The sequence below is a fragment of the Ambystoma mexicanum genome, chromosome 3q (assembly GCF_040938575.1).
Source record: "Ambystoma mexicanum isolate Mex_15411 chromosome 3q, UKY_AmexF1_1, whole genome shotgun sequence".
NCBI lineage: Eukaryota > Metazoa > Chordata > Amphibia > Caudata > Ambystomatidae > Ambystoma > Ambystoma mexicanum.
Window position 1 is genome coordinate 375,851,493 of NC_090926.1, and position 23,898 is coordinate 375,875,390.

General features: G+C 45.3%; 1 protein-coding gene across 1 annotated transcript in view; it reads right to left on the minus strand.

The window, feature by feature from the left end:
* LOC138582594 (uncharacterized) overlaps positions 1-23,898 on the minus strand; it is a 100,117-nt gene that overhangs the window by 63,105 nt on the left and 13,114 nt on the right. The window contains exons 2-4 of the mRNA XM_069654007.1: positions 9,194-9,312; positions 3,592-3,744; positions 3,188-3,306 (exon numbers count right to left, since the gene is read on the minus strand). Of these exons, the coding sequence (XP_069510108.1) occupies positions 3,188-3,306; positions 3,592-3,594 (122 nt within the window). The 5' untranslated portion in view covers positions 3,595-3,744; positions 9,194-9,312. The remainder of the gene's footprint in view (positions 1-3,187; positions 3,307-3,591; positions 3,745-9,193; positions 9,313-23,898) is intronic.

The window sequence follows — 23,898 nt, forward strand, 5'->3', positions numbered from 1 at the left end:
CGGGTCCTGTGATACAGTGCACTGACTAACTCATTTTCCTATGCCAGGACGGACACAGGAAAAGGATCTCTTTCGACCTTATCAGTGCCCCACAGTTTCAGATAATTCTGGGTATACCATGGTTAGAAGCACATAACCCACGCATTGATTGGCGTGCTCGAGCACTGACCTTTCCTCCCGAGTGCCAGGATTCTTGTTATGGAGTGGATGAGACCTTGGGAAGTTGGTGCGACCTTGGGAAGTTGGTGCGAACCATTTAACCACCTGGATCAACCTTAGGTTTGATAGGTGTTATCTCCAGAATACCAGGAATTCCAAGATGTGTTAAAGTAAGAAAAGGCAGATGTGCTACCCCCACACCAGCCATATGATTGCCAGATTCATCTTGTTCCGGAGTCCCAAATTCTGTGCAGCCGAATCTATGCCCTGACGGGACTGGAGAATGTTCACCTCAAGGCGTATCCAGAGCAGTACCTGGCTAATGGTTTTATAAGGCCACCGAAGTCACCCGCAGCCTCTCCCCTCTTCTTCGTGCCCAAGAAGGAAGGAGAGGTAAGGACCTGCATAGATTGCTTCGCATTAAATCAACTCACAGTGAAGAATCGGTATCCGCTTCCCCTCATCCCGGTTTTATTGAATCAAGTTAAGCAGGCACGGATGTTCACGAAACTTTAGAGGAGCTAACCATTTGGTGCGTATTAAGAACGGAGATGAGTGGAAGACAGCCTTTCTCACTAGGTATGGCCTCTATGAGTATCAAGTGATGCCCTTTGGGCTGTGCAATGCTCCTACGGCCTTTCAATGTTTCATGAATCACATGCTTCGTGAACTGCTGGATGTCTGTGCAGTAGTTTACATTGATGACATTCACATTTTTTCAGCTACTGTTCAAGAACACGTTCATCATGTGTGATCGTCCTCAGGAGGTTGAGAGATAATCATCTGTATGTCAAGCTAGAAAAATGTTCGTTTCATGTTAAGGAGGTGGAATTCCTGGGGTTTGTACTCTCCCCGCATGGAATTAAGATGGATAACTGAAAAGTGGATGCTATACTCACTTGGCCTTCTCCTACGTCGGTGAAAGGAGTTGAATGTTTTTTGGGTTTTGTGAATTTTTAGTGACGGTTCGTGCCAGGTTTCTCACTGTAAGCCCATCCTATAAAGTCTCTGCTCAGGAAAAATCACATGTTTGAATGGACAAGTGTAGCGGAAGGGGCTTTTCAGATTTTAAAGAATACGTTCACCACAGCTCCAGTTCCACAACATCCAAAACCCAACCTCCCTCTTGTGGTCCAAACGGACGCATTTAGTGTGGCAATGGGTGCTGTTCTGTCACAACGAAATCTAGATAACAATATGTTGCACCCTGTGGCGTTTTGGTCCAAAAAGTTCTCTACTGCCGAGCTCAATTATGCAGTCACAGATAAGGAGCCGTTGGCCATAAAAAATGCCCTTAAGGAATGGAGGCATAATTTGTTAGGGGCACGATCTTTACAGACCACAGAAATCTGCAGTACCTACGTTCAGCCAAGGCCAAGTCCTCACGGCAGTTGCGATGGGCGCTCATTTTTGCAGAGTATGACTTTGTCATCACGTTTTGTCCAGGGGTGCGCAATGGCAAGGCGGATGCTTGGTACCATATTGGGAAAGGAGAGAGCGCGTTCGTTACCCCGGACCTGGTGGACATCATTCCAGGGGAAAGGTTGCTTGGAGGCGTAGGTGCTAAAGATTCGCACTTTGAAGATCTCAGGGAGGAAATAAGATGTGGTGTGTCATTAGAGGAGCAGCAGGTGTGGGTTCCTTTGGTCCGAGCCCTTGGACACATGCTGCATTTGTTCTCTCTTGGGAGGAAGGGGTGGTGCCCCCCAACCTTCCCTTAATGTGAACTTCTCCCACGTGTGGCCTGTGAAGAACAAGTCCAGCTTGGGTCAAGAACCAAGCCTTCCTGAGACCCACGAACATTTACGGGTGCTAGGAGATTGTGGGGTCCCCCACCCCACCAGAACATGAACAAAAACAGTTAATCTTAACATTCTCTCTCCCCCCCTCTCTTCCCTTGCACAAAGTAGTACTCCAATTGCAGGGTGGACCTCTACTTCATCCGTGTCCCTTGGGCTGCAATGCTTGCAGATTCCTGGATTTCCTCACGCTGCCATCTCTTTTGCGGCTTCTCGGTTGGGGCTTCCCCTATTAAAGGGCACCCTCAGCTTACTTTGTCCTTCCTGGTCTTGCTGCAGCCCCCCTTTCTGAAACTCTTGCAAAAGAGGTCCTGCTTTCTCTCCATGTAGCAGTTTGTAATGTTGCCTGTCGTAGTAGAAGGACAACAACATGGGAATCGCCATTGATACTTAACCCCCCCCCCCCTCACGAAGCCATTGGCTAAGGGGTCTGCATTTCCTCGTCTGCTCCAAAGATTGTCACAGTGGCCCCTTCCCATTCTATTTCTCCCATCTCCCTAGCTTTCCGCAGGATCTCCTCTTTGTCACTATAGTAATGGCACTTTGCCACTACTGAGCACGGTCCACCCGATGTTCCGGCGCCTCTGTGAACCCTTTCAAAGCGAATCTCCCTTTCCGTCTCACCTCCCAGCGCTGTCTCACTAGTCGCGTCAGCAATAGCTCCAGGTCGCTTGGCGATTCAGTCTCTGTACCAGGGACACCCCTTATCCGCAGGTTGTTTCGCCTCTCCCTGTTATCCACATCGTCGATCTAGGGCCGGGCCTCACTCTCCTTGCATGTCATGACCATGACAAAAATGCCTCATAATGTATCTCAACAAGGTATCAAAAGAAGAAAGGCTCCCAGCTTAGGTTCTACATGGTTATTAGCTGGGCGTTCTTGTGGGATACATAGATGGGGTGATTGTGCAGCATTGCCCTAATTGATTTGCTATAACTTCCTGGTGCCTTAAGATGGCGGCCCAGTTGGCAGCTGACTTATTCATGTGTCATTCTATACATCTAGAGTGGCTGCCTTTATAAGCCACGCCCGTTGCAAAGCATGTGATAGTGTCATTCTGCTGGTTGCAGTACAACGCTTACTGCAGCCCTACGATCCAGATTTCTAGTTTCATAGTAGTTACACTCTAAGAAGTGTCTAATTTCAGACATTATTCGGAGCTAAATTCCTCTGCGAGCTTCGATGACATTTTTCTGATTTACTGAAAGTTTCCCGTTTTAAAAATGTACCCGTGGTTAATGCTGCTTTTACTGCAGGGCTGTGTTCCTGCTCCCGTGTGAGCTCCAGCTGCTCCTCCACGTTCCACGGAGTCATCTGCAGTGGCTGTCCTGTGCTTTCGCCTACAATCCTGAAAAAGAAGAGAAAGGGTATGAAGAATTAGTTTCTTGCCAAGTTTACAAAAAAGGACATACAAAGGAAAAAGACTGTAACATTCCGCAACCCAGTTCACCAAATCTTGTTGATTTACATTACGCGGCACGTTTCCGCCCGCCTCATAGAGTTATGCAATTTTAAAAGCTTTCATAAAACATTCAGAGTTGCTTGCTTCCACGTTTGGTTCACGTGTGGCAGCATTCTTTTATTATGCATTGTCAAGTCTCTTTGAGAACTTAACGCTCCTTCGAGCCCTCACCATCCCCAGGGTTGATAATTGGTTTTGGCACGTTCTCCGTGTCTATACACGCTTGGGTTGTTTTCCAGTTTTCACGGTCCCCCGCAGCATACCAAGTTAGGCAGTGTCTTCATTGGTATTCCTGCTCTCGCCACGTATGTTCCAAAAAGACCCCTGCAAGGCAATAAAAAAAGAGAGAAAATAAAACAGTTTAGGAATCCAAGAAAATACCTGCAAGTTTAAGTACTCCAGCAAGAACACATTAACCATTTGATTTCTGCCTGAAAATTCCACAATAAACCCGCTTGAGACGTATCAAGGGGGTTTCTTCTTTTTTTTTTACTTTTGCCACAATTTATGAATACCTATCAAGAATCTACACATTGGAACTAGCACCAGAACATTCTTGAGGACATGCGCCATTGCCAATCTGCAGGATGGAGAGCTCATTTAATTTAAGTACTAGGTGATCACAGAAAAAACTTCACGCCCAGTGTTCTAGTTATTCTGGCAGAACTGTTAAAGGTGGGAAAAGAATTTTGCGGCTAATTGGGAATTAACCAGAATATCCCTTTCCTACAATACGTTTACCCGTCTTGAATGCAGAAGGGATAGCTGAGGGAACCAGGGGTAGAAGATATTGGTGAAGCTCTCCCGCAGAGATCAGGTAAGTGTTACAGAACCCAAAGACGGATTGAAACTACTCTGCCCAAGAGTCATGGGGACCCATGAGATGGAACAGTTGGCACAGTTGTTGGGAGAACTATGGGCCGAGGTTTACTCAGCTCGATCAGAGACTAATGCTCTACGGAGAGAACTGGTTTTTAACAGGGATCGGACCGATGGGTGGCCCAGCAACTATTAAAGGCCCAAGCAGGGCAGGCTCCTCTTCCAGGCAGCAATCCACCTGCACCACCTCCAACAGTGGCTCCAGTACAAGTGGTGGTACCAGGCAATATTCCATTGGCGCCTCCCAAGCGGTTTACGGGGGATCCGACAAAATTTGCTCTCTTCATGAATCAATGTAGGCTACACTTTCTCTGCAGACCGGGGGTTTTTCACTCGGAGCAATCTAAAGTTGCCTTTGTGCTGTCTTATCTTGGGGGTTATGCTGCGGATTGGTCGATCCATTAGAGAATCGAGACAACCCTTTGTTATGAAATTTCCAAGGCTTCGAGCAAGAACTGGAGAAAGTTTTTGCTCGTTATACTCAAGGACAGGCTCTAGATAATGAGTTATTGTCGCTTCAAGAAGGCAATCAGGACATGTTAGCCTTTGTTGCAACATTCAACAGATTGGTTGCTGAAACTAATTGGCCTGCTGATAAGAGAACAGCCCTATTTTATCAAGGTTTACAGAGTGAGCTGAAAGATGTTTTGGCCCAGGTGGTAAATCCGCCAGAAGGATGTGCCGAATTTATTGACATAACCATTCAATTGGATCATCGTTTGCAAGACGTTCGAGTTGATCATGCACGCTCAGAGAATAGAACTTATTATGTTCGTCCCAGTGCGATCCACGTCTGAAAGCCATCCAGAGCCTATGCAGTTGGGTGGCATCAGGGGGCCTATTTCCAAGGCTGAGACAGAGAAGAGACAGCAACAGCAACTATGTCTCTATTGTGGTAAGGCGGGCCATTTTCTATGGGACTGTCCAGTGAAACCACCTCGAAAGCCAGTGGGAGGAGTGAATAAAGCCGAAGCAGATCAAAGTCCGGAAAACTCCAATGCCTGGCAAGTTTAGAGGTCAGCTTGTCGAGCACAGAAAAGGTTACTCTGGCCTCACACTTTCTGATCCCTATAATCCTGATTTTCTAGGAGCAACCCTCTCGAATGCATGCCTTGCAGGCTTAAATCGATAGCGCGGCCTTTGGCAATTATATGGATTCCGATTTTGGCCAACAAGATAGGTTTTCCAATGGTTTCTAAGTAAGTGCCCGAGAATGTTACGGCCATAGACGGCACTCAATTAGTGTCAGGTCCTGTGACACAGTGCACTGACTAACTCATTTTCCTATGCCAGGACGGACACAGGAAAAGGATCTCTTTCGACCTTATCAGTGCCCCACAGTTTCAGATAATTCTGGGTATACCATGGTTGGAAGCACATAACCCACGCATTGATTGGCGTGCTCGAGCACTGACCTTTCCTCCTGAGTGCCAGGATTCTTGTTATGGAGTGGATGAGACCTTGGGAAGTTGGTGCGACCTTGGAAAGTTGGTGCGAACCATTTAACCACGTGGATCAACCTTAGGTTTGATAGGTATGTTATCTCCAGAATACCAGGAGTTCCAGGATGTGTTAGAGTAGGAAAAGGCAGATGTGCTACCCCACACCAGCCATATGATTGCCAGATTGATCTTGTTCCGGAGTCCCAAATTCTGTGCAGCCGAATCTATGCCCTGATGGGACAGGAGAATGTTCACCTCAAAGCGTATCTAGACCAGTACCTGGCTAATGGTTTTATAAGGCCGTCGAAGTCACCCGCAGCCTCTCCCCTCTACTTCGTGCCCATAAAGGAAGGAGATTTAAGGACCTGCATAGATTACCGTGCATTAAATCAAATCACAGTGAAGAACTGGTATCCGCTTCCCCTCATTCCGGTTTGATTGGATCAAGTTAAGCAGGCACGGATTTTCACAAAACTTGACCTTAGAGGAGCTTACCATTTGGTGCGCATTAAGAAGGGAGATGAATTGAAGACAGCCTTTCGCACTAGCTATGGCCTCTAGGATTATCAACTGATGCCCTTCGGGCTGAGCAATGCTCCTGCGGCCTTTCAATGTTTCATGAATGACGTGCTGCATGAACTGCTGGATGTCTGTGCAGTAGTTTACATTGATGAGATTCAAATTTTTTCAGCTACTGTTCAAGAACACTTTCATCATGTGTGATCTGTCCTCAGGAGGTTGATAGATAATCATCTGTATGTCAAGCTAGAAAAATGTTCTTTTCGTGTTACGGAGGTGGAATTCCTAGGGTTTGTACTCTCCCGGCAGGGAATTAAGATGGATAACTAAAAAGTGGATGCTATACTCACATGGCCCTCTCCTCCGTCGGTGAAAGGAGTTCAATGTTTTTTGGGTTTTATGAATTTTCACCGATGGTTCGTGGCAGGTTTCTCACAGTTAGCCCATCCTATTACGTCTCTGCTCAGGAAAAATCATAAGTTTGAATGGACAGGTGAAGCGGGAGGGTCGTTTCAGATTTTAAAGAGTATGTTCACCACAGCTCCAGTTCTACAGCACCCATGACCTGACCTCCCTTTTGTGGTTGAAACGGACGCAACTAGTGTGGCGATGGGTGCTGTTCAAAATCTCGATACCAATGTGTTGCACCATGTGGCCTTTTGGTCCAAAAGGTTCTCTACTACCGAGCTCAATTATGCAGTCACAGATAAGGAGCTGTTGACCATAAAAAATGTCATTAAGGAATGGAGGCATCATTTGTTGGGTGCATGGCATACTGTCAAGATCTTTACAGACCACATAAATCTGCAGTACCTATGTTCACCAAAGGCCCAGGCCTCACAGCAGTTGTGATGGGCGTTCTTATTTGGGGAGTATGACTTAGTCATAACATTTCGTCCAGGGGTGCGCAATGGCAAGGCGGATGCTTTGTCCCGGATTGGGAAAGGAGACAGCGCGTTCGTCTCCCCAGGCCCTGTGGACTTCATACCAGGGGAAAGGCTGCTTGGAGTCATCGGTGCTAAAGATTCACACTTTGAAGTTCTCAGGGAGGAATTAAGATGTGGCATGTCAGCAGAGGAGCAGCAGGTGTGGGTTTCTAGTAAGACCCAATGCCATATTCAAGACAAACTTCCATATTACCAAGGGCGTTTGTATTTGCCAACTTAGGACCTGCAGAAAAAGGTAATTGCTAACTACCATAGTGTATTGATGGGAGGGCATCCAGGGGTGACGAAGACAATTGAAAAGATCAAGAGGTTCTATTGGTTGTCAACTTGGCGCAAGGATGTCGTCCATTTTATCCAGACATGTGGAATTTGTACTCAAAACAAAGCTCAGAAAAAGAAACCTGCAGGCCTCCTCCGACCCTTGACGGTGCCATCAATCCCTTGGCATACCATCTTTATGGATTTCATCACTGATTTGCTGCCGTGCACAGGTTTTGGCACCATCCTAGTGGTGGTAGATCTATTCTCCATGATGGTTCATTTTGTGGCTCTGAAAGGGCTTTCCACGGCTCATGCTCTGGCAAAGATTTTTCTAGAAAACATTGTGAAACTTTATGGTTTTCTGTCCGGTGTGGTATCGGATCAGGCGAGCCAGTTCATTTCAAGATTTTGGAGAAAATGCTGCGAGTTGGCTCAGATTGCTGTTCGCCTTTCCACCAGCCACCATCCACAGACGGATGTGCAGATGGAACGTACTAATCAGATGTTAGAGCAGTTTCTTCGGTGCCTACTTCACCAAACTGATAATTCATGGTTGGATGTCTTGTGGGTAGCGGAATACGCCTATAAGAGTTCGGTGCATACATGGCCTGGGCTCAGTCCACTTTACACCTTACATGGGCGACATCCTCGCACCTCAGTTTATGATCCTCCTGATGCTTTGGAGATGCCAGCAGTCAAATCACTCCACAATAACATTTCTCAGGCCGTATTGCAATCTCGGACACATTTGACAGCTGCCAAAGATACACAGAAGAGATTTGCTGGTCGACATCGCAGAGACACCCCGATGTATCTAATGGGAGATGCGGTTTGGTTGGCCTCAAAAAACATTATATTTTAAGGCAGTCGAAAATTCCATCCTAGGTTTCTGGGCCCGTTTGTGATTGAAGCAGTGATCAACCCTGTGGCCATGAGACTGACTCTAACATCTCATATGAAGATAAACCGGCGTTTCACGTTTCCCTTCTGAAACCAGTTCATCCTCACACTCGAATTCAAGAAGCTCCAGTTCCAGTGGATGTGGAGGGGGATCAGCTGGAATATGAAGTTAAGGCCATTCTAGACTCTAAAATGGTGACACAGAAACTGTTTTACTTTGTGGATTGGAAAGGATATGGACCGCAAGACAAAACTTGGGAACCCCTCGAGAACATTCCTGCCCCTCGGTTGTTGAGACGATTCCATCTAAATTACCCGTTGAGACCTGGAGCAGATAGTTCGACCTTGAGAGGGGCTTTGGGTGGGAATACTGTCATGACCACGACAAAAATTCCTAATAATATATCCCAATGGGGTATCAAAAGAAGTAAGGTTCCCAGCTTAGGTTCTACATGGTTATTAGCCTGGCGTTATTGGAGGGTATATAGATAGGGTGATTGTGCAGCATTGCCCTAATTGATTTGCTATAACTTCCTGGTTCCTTAGGATGGCGGCCCAGTTGGCTGATGACTTATTCATGTGTCATTCTATGCATCGAGCGTGGCTGCCTTTATAAGACACGCTCGTTGCAAAACCTGCGCTTCGTGACGTTCTGCCGGTTGTAGTACAACACTTACCGTGGCCCTATTATCCAGATTTCTAGTTTCATCCTAGTTACACTCTAAGACGTGTTTGATTTCAGACATTATTCGGAGCTCAATTCCCATGCGAGCTTCGATGAACATTTTTCCGATTTACTGAAAGTTTCCTGTTTTAAAAACATACCCTTGGTTAATGCTGCTTTCACTGTGTGGCTGTGTTCCCGCTCCCGTGTGAGTTCCAGCTGCTCCTCCACGTCACACAGAGTCGTCTGCAGCAGCTGTCCTGTGCTTCCGCCTACAAACCTGAAAAAAGAAGAGAAAAGGTATGAATAATTAGTTTCTCGCCAAGTTTACAAGAAAGGACATACAAAGGGAAAAGACTGTAACATTCGAAATCCAGTTCACCAAATCTTGTTGATTTATGTCCGCAGCACGTTGCCGCCTGCCTCATTCAGTTATGCAAATTTAAAGGCTTTCATAAAACATTCAGAGCCGCTTGCTTCCACGTTTGGCTCACGTGCGGCAGCATTGTTTTATTACACATTGTCAAGTCTCCTTGAGAACTTAACGCTCCCTCAAGCCCTCACCAGCCCCAGGGTTGATCATTGGTTTTGACAAGTTCTCCGTGTCCATACACGTTTGTTTTTTTTTCTCCAGTTTTCATGGTTCCCTGCAGCTTACCAAGTTTGACAGTGGGCCACATTTCATGGCAGGCGGTAAGTGGTTAACGGCACCAGTAAGGATGCTGGTGATGTTAAACCCTTACCGCCGCATTCCGAGGCCCCTTAGCGGGAGCCGCTAAGGGACCAGGGAGCTAATAACGGGCCCGCTATTTGTGGGCCCGTTATTAGCTCCTTCCCCATTCCCATTCGAGCCCTACAAGGGCTCGAATGGGAATGGGGAATGGTTTTCAGAATGGGGATTTACCGGGTCCTCCAAGGTTGGAATGACCCGGTAAGTCCTCATTCTGAGAACCAGGACACGACTTTGGAGGCAGGCATGTTGCTAATAGCACCATGGCTGCCTCCAAAGTCGTAATGACCCCCAGTGTCTTCATTCTTATTCCTGCTCTCGCCATGTACGTTTCAAGAAGAACCCTGCAATGCAATAATAAGAGAAAATAAAACAATTTCGGAATCCAAGATAATACCCGCAAGTTTAAGTACTTCAGCAAGAACATATTAACCATTTAATTTCTGCTGGAAAATTCCAAAATGGACCCGCTTGAGACGTATCAAGGGGGTTTCTTCTTTTTTGACCTTTTGCCACAATTTATGAATACCTATCAAGAATCTACACATTGAAACTAGCACCAGAACATACTTCAGGACATGCGCCCCTTCCAATCTGCAGGATGGAGAGCTCATTTAATTTAAGTACCAGGTGAGCACAGAAAAAACTTCACGCCCAGTGTTCTAGTTATTCTTGTAGAACTGTTAAGGGTGGGAGAATAATGTTGTGGCTAATTGGGAATTAATCAGATGCTCCCTTTCCTACAGTACGTTTACCCGCCTTGCATGCAGAAGAGATCGATGTGGTAACGTGAGGTAGAAGACATTGGTGAAGCGCTTCTGCAGAGATCAGGTAAGCGTTACACTGCATTCCGGCTCTTTGACCCTCATTTCCTTGGCCACATCAGATATATCCGCCGACCTTTGATTGTGCTCAAGGGTCTTGTAGTGTACAGCATAGATGCATTGGCGTAGGTGTATTGACCCACTGAGCTAACCATATTGCATATTAGGCCTATAGCTTGTTGTGTAAGCAGCTAAAACTAATAGCTTATTTGAAAAGTGTACTAAATGCCGATAATCAGAGTTTTATAGATGGCTTAGTAAAGCATTATAGTGCCTAGATGACCAGTCTTGCAATACTATGACACTAACTAGCAGAGTGAAGGGCCCGTTGAGCTTGTTCACTAGGGGTTAATTGCAATGCATAGGTTACAGGCCAAGAAACATTTGTCGCAACAATGGGTCTGCCATCCTTCCTAAACAGACACTCACTTTGCACGAGATAGAAAAACAGCTTGACCCCAGCACTTCTGATAAAAGCACATCAGAGATTTGGCAGCTGCGTTCCAAGTTGGGAGGGGTGTGGGATATATTGACCCACTCAAAAGCATTTCCCCACATCACCAAGCTGCAGTTGTGCAGAAACCACAAAATGGTTTCGCTGGCTCCTGTGAGTGCCATGGCTCAAAACTGTGTTTTGCAAACAACAAAAATGGCTGCACCATCCTGCCAAGCACACATCGGGCAGGATGGAACAAAGGGGGCCCATTGAAGTAGATTTCCAGTGGGTTCCAACCTAAACAAAAGGAAGAAGGTGGAAAAAGCAGCGTTGCTTTGCTGCAAAAGCCCAAAATCCCCATTGAAAATAAACCCTTTTCACCTTTAAAAAATGTGGCTTTGACTCTAAATTCCCTCTGTTCCTTAAGGCCACTGTAATTAATAAACCCTACCAAGCCCTGTGTGTCTCACTGTGCCTCAGAACAACCAGGCATGATTCTGAATTGACAAGCCCAGTCAAACCAACTTTTAAAAAAATCAACCAGGAACTTTACTTTTACTTACACAGGAAACACTGTCATTTTCTTTGCAAAAGTATCCAAAACTCAGCTGTTCAGAGAGAGACTCTAACTAGCTGAGCCATGTTTGTTTCAATGTATCTGTGCTGCAGACCAACTCCAGCATCCAAGAGAATAATATATAGCTGCAAGGCCGTGTGTGAATCTGCTGGAGATGAAAAGTTGAATTTAAGAAGGAAAGGCTAGCTGCACCACGTGGAAGAAAATGGGCTTTTGCAAATTAAAGAAAAACAAATGCCTGTGTTTTGGAACAGTACACTGGTGAATGAAAGCATGCCAGTCTTTAGCAATATGAAGGGGTTTGCTGATGGTGAGACTATATAACATGGGTTATTTTATGCAACCGGCTTGCTTTAATTCTGGATCTAAGATCAGAAATTAAAGATTAAAACTATGGTGGCTTTAGCTGCAAGTTGAAAAACAGGTTTTCTGCTTGGAGGGGTGGCACCAAAAGGAGGGCTTTCTCTCAGCAGATACTGACAACCCCATGATATTTAAGGGGTTGAACAGACTTTTGTCTCTTCCGAGACCCTGACAATGAAGCTCCCAGGGAAGGAAGTCTGAAGTGTGAAGGGGCAATATAACTTCAATCAAAGAAGAGAAACCCCCCCCATGCTCTAAAGGAAATGACAGTTGTCAGCAGTTGAAGGGCAGAAAAAAAATGGAACCAGGAACAAAGAGACTGCCATTTGTTCCCCAAGACTATTTCAGGAATAAACTTTAAAAGACTTCTATCTTTGCAGCAAGATTTTGAAAAACTGTAAAAATTATGCAGTTTAAAAGTGATTTTTTGTGCTTGCTTTTGAGACATGGTAGAACTCGCTGACACCTTGAGGACAGAAAGGGCAAAGTATTGGGGATAAATCGAAAAGTATCAATGTTGCAAACATAACATTTTGTACATACATCCCTGGGGATAATTCGCATCTGTGTAAAAATTATGGAATTTTAGGCCGAATCTTTCATGTTTAAAATTACCAAAATGTATCAGAAGGGTGAAATATGGTCCCATAGACTGGAGGATCGGACTGACATGTGCTGCACATAATATGTAACCTGTGTAGATAATTTACTAAGAGATTGCAATTGTATAAATGTCTGTTTTTGGCTAAATCAGAATGTAAGTAATGTAAATGTGGGAGTGTTTGGACATTGTACAATTTACCTCATAAAGCTGACATAATTCCCTTGGAAATCCAACCAGTTGAGCTCAAGGCAGAGACTAGCACCCCTACCCAATCTAAGTAGTTTAGAGGCATGCTTAGTTAACCCTGCCCAGCCTATACTTTGATATTGTCATTATGCACTAGAAAATAAGGGTCCCTGACAAGACTCAGGACAGACAGACACTCTTCCTGATTTCCTGCACTGCGTTACTGTTCCCGTCATCTTCCAGACTCAGGATCCCAACTACAAGGCCAAAGCATTGCTGATCCTGCTCCAGCAATGCCTAAAATTCAAAAACCGCTAAAATCCCCAAATAACCAAAGGTGAAAGATTTCGTCTTTTTGGGAAGCATCCTGATCCCAGTAACTGCCTGCTTGCTGCAATCCTGCCATCCAGCTAACCTGTAGTATCCAGTGACCAGAATTGCCAGTACAGAAGTGTTACCCGGTGACCAGAACTGCCCAGCTGTTTTGCCACGTGCCCTGCCCTGCCATGTAGTAACTGAACCTTTGATGGTCCAAAATCCAAAAACTAAAAAGTGGACTGTGATTATCAATTGCCACCCCACCTAAACCCATAGCCTATCGTGTCTTTGTCCTCATCCCACTCTCTAAGTCATCCTATCCTTACCCTGATAACCGTTTCTCCCTCGACTTGAAATCTCAGAAGAGTCGGGGGGGATGTGTGGGATATATTGACCCACTCAACAGCATTTCCCCACATCACCAAGCTGCAGTTGTGCAGAAACCACAAAATGGTTGCGCTGGCTCCTGTGAGCACCATAGCTCAAAACTGGGTTTTGCAAACAACAAATATGGCTGGATGGAACTAAGGGGGCCCATTGAAGGAGATTGCCAGTGGGTTCTGACCTAAACAAAAGGAAGAAAGTGGAAAAAGCAGTGTTGTTTTGCTGCAAAAGCCCAAAATCCCCATTGAAAAGAACCCCTTTTTCACCTTTAAAAAATGCGGCTTTGACTCTTAATTCCCTCTGTTCCTTAAGGCCACTGTGATTAATAAACCCTACCAAGCCCTGTGTGTCTCACTGTGCCTCAGAAAAACCAGGCATGAATCTGAATTGACAAGCCCAGTCAAACCAACTCTAAAAAAATCAACCAGGAACTTTACTTTTACTTACACAGGAAACACTGTCATTTTCTTTGCAAAAGTATCCAAAACTCAGCTGTTCAGAGAGAGACTCCAACTAGCTGAGCCATGTTTGTTTCAATGTATCTGTGCTGCAGACCAACTCCAGCATTCAAGAGAATAACTATAGCTGCAAGGCCGTGTGTGAATCTGCTGGAGATTAAAAGTTGAATTAAAGAAGGAAAGGCTAGCTGCACCAGTGTAAAAAAATTAGCTTTTGCAAATTAAAGAAAAACAAATGCCTGTGTTTTGGAACAGTACACTGGTGAATGAAAGCCTGCCAGTCTTTAGCAAATTAAGGGGTTTGTTGATGGTGAGACTATATAACATGGGGTTTTTTTATGCAACCGGCTTGCTTTAATTCTGGATCTAGGATCAGAAATTAAAGATTAAAACTATGGTGGCTGGAGCTGCAAGTTGAAAACAGGTTTTCTGCTTGGAGGGGTGGCACCAAAAGGAGGGCTCTCTCTCAGCAGATACTGACAACCCCCTGATAATTAGGGGGTTGAACAGACGTTTGTCTCTGCTGGGACCCTGACAATGAAGCTCCCAGGGAAGGAAGTCTGAAGTGTGAAGGGAGAAACCCCCACCATGCTCTGAAGGAAATGACAGTTGGCAGCAGTTGAAGGACAGAAAAAATATGGACCCAGGAACAAAGAGACTGCCAAGACTATTTCAGGAATAAACTTTAAAGACTTTTATCTTTGCAGCAAGACTTTGAAAAACTGTAAAAATATTGCTGTTTAAAGGTGATTTTTTGTGCTTGCTTTTGAGACATGGTAGAACTCGCCGACACCTTGGGGATAGATAGGGCAGGGTATTGAGGATAAATCAAAAAATATCAATGTTGCAAACATAAAACGTTGTACATAAATCCCTGGGGATAATTCGCATCTGTGTATAAAATTATGGAATTTTAGGCTGAATCTTTCATGTTTAAAATTACCAAAATGTATCAGAAGGGCGAAACAAGGTCCCACAGACTGGAGGATTGGACTGATATGTGCTGCACATAATATGTAACCTGTGTATATAATTTACTAAGAGATTGCAATTGTATAAATGTCTGTTATTGGCAAAATCGGATTTTAAGTAAAGTAAATGTGGGAGTTTTTTGACATTGTAAAACTCACTTCATAAACCGGACATCATTCCCTTGGAAATACAACAAGTTGAGAGCAAGGCGGAGACTAGCACCCCTACCCAATCCAAGTAGTTTAGGAACGTGCTTAGTTAACCCTGCCCACCCTATGCTTTGATGATATCATTATGCACTATCAATAAGGGTCCCTGACAAAACTCAGGACAGATAGACACTCTTCCTGATTTCCTGCGCTGGGTTCCTGTTCCCGTCATCTTCCAAACTCCAGATCCCAACTACAAGGCTAAAGCATCACTGATCCTGCGCCAGCAAGGTCTAAAATTTGAAAACCGCTAAAATCCCCAAATGACCAAAGGGGAAAGCTGTGGTGTTTTTGGGAAGCATCCTGATCCCACTACCTGCCTGCTTGCTGCAATCCTGCCATCCAGCTACCTGTAGTATCCAGTGACCAGAATTGCCAGTGCAGAAGTGCTACCCGGTGACCAGAACTGCCCAGCTGTTTTGCCAGGCGCACTGCCGTGTAGTAACCAAACCGTTGAATGTCCAAAATCCAAAAACGAAAAAGTGGACTTTGAGTATGAATTGCCACCCCACCTAAACCCATAGCCTATCTTGTCTTTGTCCTCATCCCACTCTCTAAGTCATCCTATCCTTACCCTGATAACTTGTAAAACTGTCAGGATCATTCTTATAATCCTGCTCTTGAGTTCTAGTGCTAGCGCCATCTCTTTAGTAATTTTGCCTTGTGTAAATCCTAAGCCTTTACTCTTATTTCGAGAGATCGGACTGGTTCCGCCAGGGTTGGGCGCTGGGGTGATAGGGTTAAACTCGCGAATCAACCCTGGAGCTTACTGTGTCCCTCTTTGGTGGCCTAGCCTGAATACCCTAGTGTAGAGTAAAACTGTTCTTGTCAAAACGGATTTCCTTTCCATTTTCACCACTCCATTTTACTCAAAACGCACCTTTCTAGATCTTGCATAACTCATCCAATTTACCAGCTAGAGACTTACTTTCACTTCCATATTGTACCTGTGATCTATAGGTATCCCCTACAAAAAAACTTCAAATCAGTTTATTTCACCCATTTGTATTAAAAACCATTTGGGTAATTTCAGGTGGGAATTGCAAAGGTTGCAAAGTTTCCAACGTGTCCTTTGCTGCAACAGGTTTTAAACCCTGCCACTCATTTTCGAACTGTATGCTTTTGGTAATCCATTCTTTGTGATTGTTAGTGTCTTTGCAGTGTTGCTTTAATGAGGAATTATATTTGCTTCTAGGTTTTTAACACACATTCATTATTTAATTGTCCATTTCCGAATGTCATTTTATAACATTGCAAGGGGTTTAAATCCGTTTTTCTCTCTTTTTTGGGGCGGGGGTCGTATTTGAATTCCGTTTTTAGCTTCTTATTCCTGATTACCTGCTGTTTCCTCATATCCATCTAGAATTGATTATTTGTGGGTTGAGGGGGAAATTCTAACTCAAGTGCTATCTTACCTAAACCAAAAGTGCTCCTATCCTGTTGTACTGTGTATCTGTTCCACTAGTAAGTTAAACCCAGTGCATTGCTCACATTCTCATTGTTATCACCACATTGGTGATTGCTGCCCCATATTAAAAAGTGTAGGATTTCTTTTGAATTTTCAAATAAATAAATAAATATTGTATTTTAACAACCAGCCTGGTTCATGGTCCATTGTGACCCAAAGTATTTTAAAAGGGGGTGTTATATGATTGGTGCACCATCTCAATATTGAATCTAATCTAATGAAAATAAGCATTGCAGTTGTGCGCTGCATACTGGGCCGAGACTAAGGTGTGCGTAACTTGATTGAAATACTTAACAAATTTGTGGGCTTGAGCCTGGGATTGAGTGTGGTTACCATCCATGACAGTCTAACACAGCAGACTAACCTGCAAGGTAGTGATACTATGTGTGGTGGGAATACTGGGTTACACTGTACAAGCACCTCCCCAAAACAAATACTCTATGTACCAGGCCTGTGTCTAAACGTCAAACTAAAATCAACCCTAAAATAGACAGAAAAGCAACAGAATTCAGGTTACCCTTACATAAATAAATAAATTAATAAAATAAGAACATGTCCAAAATGACCGTAGTAGAAATCAATATGGCTAGGGAGCACCTCCTGCACAAGCTATTTGTCAGAGGTGAGTGGCCAGAGCAGGATGAAAAAGTCTGTCTACAAGAAATAACACAACAGGTCACTGCCATGAAGCTGGACACGTGGCAGGATAGTGGTCTATTACACCAAGCTCTGAGTGAGCTATATATGATCCCAAAAATTAAAGAGGAGCAAATCAAAATGGCCAGAATCATGGCCCACCTCTATCTCCACACAGGGGGTGATGCGGGAAAAGCAGGAGGAAAATGAAATTTTAGACCAGAATCAATCTGAACTGTTAAATAAAATCCAGATTGATTTAAGTTTAGCAGAACAAACATTACAAAAGAGCCAAGAGTTGGAGGTAGAATCTGCAAACTACATCATAAAACTAAAAGAGGATTTGGCTCACCAACAGCAACATAATGCAGATCAAGATGCCCAACTAGACGCAGTAAAACTAGAGTGTCAGGAAAAGGCTGACTCTCTAGAAGAGAGTCAACAGAAGCTGACTGAACAATTAACCTATAACAGGGTCTGCGCAGAGCAGATAGTTACTCTACAAAATCAGATAGATAAATTGAAAGAGGAAAATAATAAGTTAATCTTGAGAGACCTCCACTCTCAAACAGAATTTGATTAAGAGCACCGGAAATTCAATATCATCAGGCAACAAAGGGATGTCCTGGCAGAACAGAGAGGCACCCTAAATCAGGAGAAAGATGCCCTATGCCAGGAAATCAGCAAATTAAAAGAGAGTTACAGGGGAGTGAGTCAGCCCTCCAGAAACTCAATGAACTAAAAACAGAGTATGGGAATCTACTGGAGCACGCCAGATGGGTAGAAGGTGTTCTGGAAGAGAACACCCAGACCAAAGATGCTAAAACTCAGCAGGTGAGTCTCCTGCATCAGAAATTGTCTCATTATTCCCAGACCATACAGGAAGCACAGAGAGACAATGAGGCTCTCTGTGAAAAGAATGATGGGCTCAACAAACAAGTGGCAGCGCAAGAGCGGGTCATGGAGGCCAGTAAAGCCTTGATAGCTGAACAAAAAGCTCAGATCTTTCATTCTTATCTAGAAGCAGGGACTGAAAAGGAGAAACTAGCAAGGTTGGAGAAAGAGGGTGCAATCCTAATCTTAACTGGAGGGACCCCGAACAGGTAGAGAGGGACAGGGTAACCCCTGATCATAGTATAAGGACCTCTATGCTAAGGGACTCCAACCCATTTAATACTGTGAACACTGCCAGCTTCATGTCTACCGGTTCACATGAGCCAGAAACCATTTGGCCGGCAGAACTCAATAGACCAAGCTTGATGGAAATGACAGATCAGCGCCCCCCAGAAATTGATGGATGGGCGACCCTGTATAGATACCCAAACATTCAGGCTGATGTCTCTGACAAGGAAGTCTCCTATGAGGGGAGGGTCAGGGAATTAGATCCACCAAAATATTACTTTCCAAGGGAGCAGTTGGTCCAATTTAATGAAAAACCCAATGAGATGAGGTCCAAAAAGAGTATTCTGAAGACCTCTACGCAATTAGGGCAATGGGGGGAATACTCGACCAATCCTGGGAGTAAGGAGGAGTCAGAAGACTACTCTCCTGTGCCCCACAGGAGTGGAGCAACTAGGCCCCACCATTCTGCGAGCCCCTCTCAAGCTCACAGAATGCGGGAGAGCCTAGATGATCATGAGGGGACCTCAACTAGTAACGCCTCCGAGTCTGGGGGCGAGTGGACTCGGTTGACTAAGCCAAAGAAGGCAAACAAACTCAAGCGAGTTAAGATAAAAGACACCATTAGGCGGATTAAGGAGTGTCATAACCCCCTACCAAAGAAATGCAAAATATTCTGTTTGGGAACACCTGGAACTTTATGAGCTGATGACACTTTTCATATGAAAGACAACCAAAACTGTATAGAGTATGTAAAGTTGACATTCTCCCCTGAGTACCCCTGAGTAGTCCAGTTTCTTTGCTGGACTGGGGACCAGAACCATTCAAGATGGTCCACCTATGGGTTGGCCATCTTGAAACACTTTTCCCCCACTTTTCTGCCCACAGAAACCCCCAGGAGGCTCGCAAAGTGGCCTACAATCTGCAGTGTGGGGAAGATCAGGTCCCACGAGAGTTTGTGCACGAACTCAAACGCGCCTTTGCCCAAACCACTAGGAGGGTGCGCACGAATAGCAAGGAGTTTGTAACCACCTTCTTTCATGCCCTCCCCAAGTATATTATGACCCAGCTGGTGAGGGACTTCCACGAGAAAAGAACTATGGCAAGAGCAGGCGACCCGCATTTATGAGGTCCAAAAACCTGCAGAAAATAAAAATCTAAACAAAAACCCCAAACCAGCCAACACCCTTGTTGCTGCTAAGGTGGCGGAGGTGAAGGTTTCCCGCATTTTAGACTTAGAGATGGGGGAGCCTAAAAATACACCTGCAGAAGTCAGCAGAATCAAAGACACAGAAGGCCTTCTGGCCAGTCACAAACAGGTGGTAGTCAGGGAGGTAATCCCACTATTGGGACCCCTAACTCCCCTGATTATATCAGCCCCCGATACAAGGGCAACCAACCAATCCTGGGGTATGTCTGGACTCCTCCGGCCCAAGGGAGGATCCAACAAGGTAAGTGCTGCCGTGGGAAACTTCCCTCCTAACTTCCCTAAGGAGGGCAGGAATTCCCCAAATGCTGGGTTAAGCTTCTTTCCCCAATACCCACAAAACCCCAACCTGCAGGACAACCCTCCTTTCATTCCTTGCTTTCAGGAACCCAGACAACCCAATCCGGGAGAGGGGAGGCCAAGGGTGGAGGGTTACCAAAATTCACCATATCCAGGGTACTATGGGAGAAGGGATAGTTACCCTTCCCTTGATCCACCTAGGGTTGACCAGAGACCCCCAAACCAGCCGGAACGGGTGTCCCAACTGGAGTGCCAGGTCCAGATCCTAACCCAGGATTTGGGCCGCATGTTGAGGGCTCAACAGAACCCTCAGACGAACATGGAGGCTCAGAACCCCACAAACCAAAGATCTGGCACCCCAGAACAATGACAGGGAGAGAACCCTGACAACTCGCAGGTTCCAGAGGAGGAGGCACAGGGACAAGGGGGGTGTAAAGCCCTAGAGGAAGCTTCCTTCCTCACTCATGAAAAGCCCCTGGACACCCAGGAGCCGGAACCAAAATCTCCTGCCCCAGAAAATCTGCCACCCAAGGAACAGAGGGGGGTAGGAGAAATAAAGGACTAAAAAAAACATTTTGTGGAGCAGGTTAGTGTCCTCCAATTTGAAGGGGAAGAATCCTTAGAGAATCCTGAGAAAAAAAATCTTCTCCTTCAGGGACGGGGGGGGACTCCTTCTAAAGAAAAATGGGTCCCAAGAGATCTAGATGAAGACTGGGTGGGAGTGGGGACTGATTCTGAATCACCCATCCTAGAACCCCAGAATGAGCATCAAGAAGGCATAATATTAAAAGAGGATTCCCAAGGCAATTCTGGTGACTTTCTCCAAAAAGGGGGGCAGCCCAGAATCAGAAAAGGAGGAGCCCGAAACTCCTCGAATATCAGAGTGCAACATTTTTCTTTCAGATCCCCAAACTCCTACACAGAATTATGCCCAAACTACCACTGTGACAGAGTCCAAAATAAGGAAATTAACCAAAGAGCTCACCCAAAATGCAAATTATCTTTGCCCATTGGAGGAGAAAGAAGGTAGATTCTACGCCTCCATCCAGGTGCAGGGGCAATGTACCTTTTCGTTACCGGTAGAAACTTGATCCCAAGCCACTCTTCTGTCAAAAAAGACCTCTGAGCAGATAAATTCAGGAAGGGGGGAGAGATACCAGATCCCTCTCACCCCTCTTCCTGGACAACTCCAGAACTTCGATGGGAATGAAATTCCTGTCGAGGGGACTGCGGATTTGGAAATAAAAATTGGGCGACACAAGATGAAGCACCCGGTCATAGTCGTGGTTCGGAGGGAACCCCCTGTCTATTAGGGAATGACATCCTTCGTAGGTTGTCTGCCCTAATAGAATGTGTGAATAAGGTACTCTGGACCCAGACTCACAGGCCAATCAAATTAAAACAGAGTGTCAACCATGTTAGTCTAAATGGCATATGCCACATGGTTGAACAAAAACCAGATCAAATTAAGTTTCATCTTCAAAATAATGAAATACCCGACGTTACAATAATTGCTGTGGGACAACAAACTGGTGATGGGTACTCCTCTCTATTCCTGAAAATCAACCTTCCTTCCACAGTATCAAGTGGCATTCCACACTGAAAGGAAATACTTTGAAATTCTATACCTATTCACAATCTGAAAATCCCAATTAAATGACGTGAAGGAGTCTGTCCTCGCCCGAGTTGACTTGAATAGTGAAGAAAGCTTCATCCGCAAAGTATTATTCAGGAAACTCCCAAAAGACCAGACCCTGCCGGCTGTTGAGTCAGTTTATCAATGGGTATGGGGCCTGGAAATTCCCTGTTCCAAACATCTTCTGCTTAGCAGTTGTATGATAAAAATTTCTAGAGGTGACAAAAGCACAGAACACAATTGTAGGCTCGTGCAAGGTGTTCCTTTCGCCTTTTACATGGGCAGTCACATCCTCAACCGACTCGGGAACAATATGGATCCCAGTTATTACCAAGCCCGGTCGCTACTGGAGAGTAAATCTCAGTGCCCTGGCAGACCTAAAGAAAGCCTTCGGGTCAGCCCCAGTGCCACCGCAGGAAAATGAAGTTCAAAAATAGAGAAGAAGTCACCATCCCAAGCCTAGGCTATAGAATTCGCATTCCCAAAGGCAAACTGACAGAAGAGAAATGGGTCCATATTAACCAACCCTAGGCACACTTTGCAACAAATTGAGGAGCCCATAGATAATCAAACAGAGGAGACTTCGGAAACATGACAATAAGGAAGAGAAGAACCGGAAGGAAGCCAATAGGATGTATAAATATGATTATGTAACAGGGAGTATTTTCTTCATTATCAATCGTGATCATTAAATGCCTTTGTATCCCACTGCTGTCAACCCGATTGGAGGGCAGTTAGTGGGAAATTGTCGTAACCGGTGTCAAGATTGTAGGCCTTATCCCCTTCCTCCTCACCTGAATCTTCTGTGGCGGATTCCTTTGGATTCGACTCCGTCTTCTTACGGTCCTTCCTCCTTACAGGAGTCTTGTCCTTTGGTGTCTTGGCTTTCTTTTCGTGTAAATAGGGTCGGGTCCCTCCGGAGGCCACTGTGGCAGAGATAGAACCCTGTCCGCGGGGACACCCAGGGGGCCAGACCTAGATCAGGGAAAAAGCACGAAGGCAGAAAAAACCCTGTTTCCAGATGGGTTCTAATAAGGAGTTGAGAATTCCTTTCACAAGTAATTGAAGTCTGGCTGCAGCTGATGGCTCAGGAAGTTGACCTCCAACTCCGGTGGAGAGAGCCAGTTAAGCTCTGCGGTGACAGTAGGACGTGGCACACAGAGGATAGATACAGGAACCCAAATAAACCAATAAATAAATCTTAAGGGAAGACAGAACAGATAGAAATGCCCGTAAATAACAGTGATAAGATTTCGAAAGGAGTAAGTATAGAAATAGTGTGCAGGTAAACCATAAGCAGAAAGTAGAAATATGCCTGCAGAATGTAGTAAGTCTGCAAACGAGAAACGAGAGTGCAGAGAAGACGAAAGGCAGAAACGCCGAACAAATAAACTTAAATGCTTTGCTGAAAACAAGAGGCGTAGGTGCAGAAGCTCAGGCGAGGCCGAGCCGTAGAACAGATGAGGAGAGGCAAAGAAACACTCGCAGAAGTAGCAAGACTCAGGAGACAGGTAACACGGGAAGGAATTATGTTGAGCGCAGAAGGTAGGCACAGGGAAGGCAAAAGGTAGCTGCAAGGAAGGTCGGCAAGGAGGAATTTTCCAAGAACGAAGTTCCACACGAACCGGAGCGATGTGTACAAATACAATTTACCGGTTTGGTGGAGGAGTCAGAATTTAAAGGCACGGCCACCATATTGAGTGAGGACTAGAGTGCTCGCAAGTCAATGCTTCCAGCGCTTCCAAACCTTCCATTCTCCGTTCCTGACAGTATACCCCCGTCTTCCCGGGGGACTCCCCGGTTTGCCCGGATGAAGCCGATGGAACCTCTGCACTAGGCATTTGGCATGTATATGGCTCACAGGTTCCCATGTCCTCTCTTCCACTGGATAACCCTTCCAATGAACCAAATAGTGCAACCGCCCCTTGTGGTATCTGGAATCGACAAGATGAGACACCTCATATTCTTCAGGCGTAGGGCTCACCTGAGCACGCGTTCTGAACACAGGTCTCTTAAAAGGGTCCTCCTTATGTTCTTTGAGAAGGGAGATATGGAAGACTGGATGTACCTTTCTGAGATATTCTGGTAGCTTGATCTTATATGCAACAGGGTTGATCTGTTGAAGAATGGGAAATGGCCCAAGGAAACGAGAGGAGAACTTCCCCTTATGAACCCATCTGGGTAGAAATCTGGTGGACAACCAGACAAGCTGCCCTATCTTCCAGCTCGGATTGGTAGTACGACCCTTGTCTGCCCATTTCTTGTGTGTAAGTTGACTCGCTTGGTGTGCTTCCTTAGCGAGTCTGTGTATCTCCTGTAGGTCCTATAGAACCCCATCCAACGCTGGAATTTTGGTAGAAGGAGGATTGAGCCAGGGTAAATGTTGAGGATGATATCCGTAAGCACAATAGAAAGGACTCATCTGGATCGATGTATGGA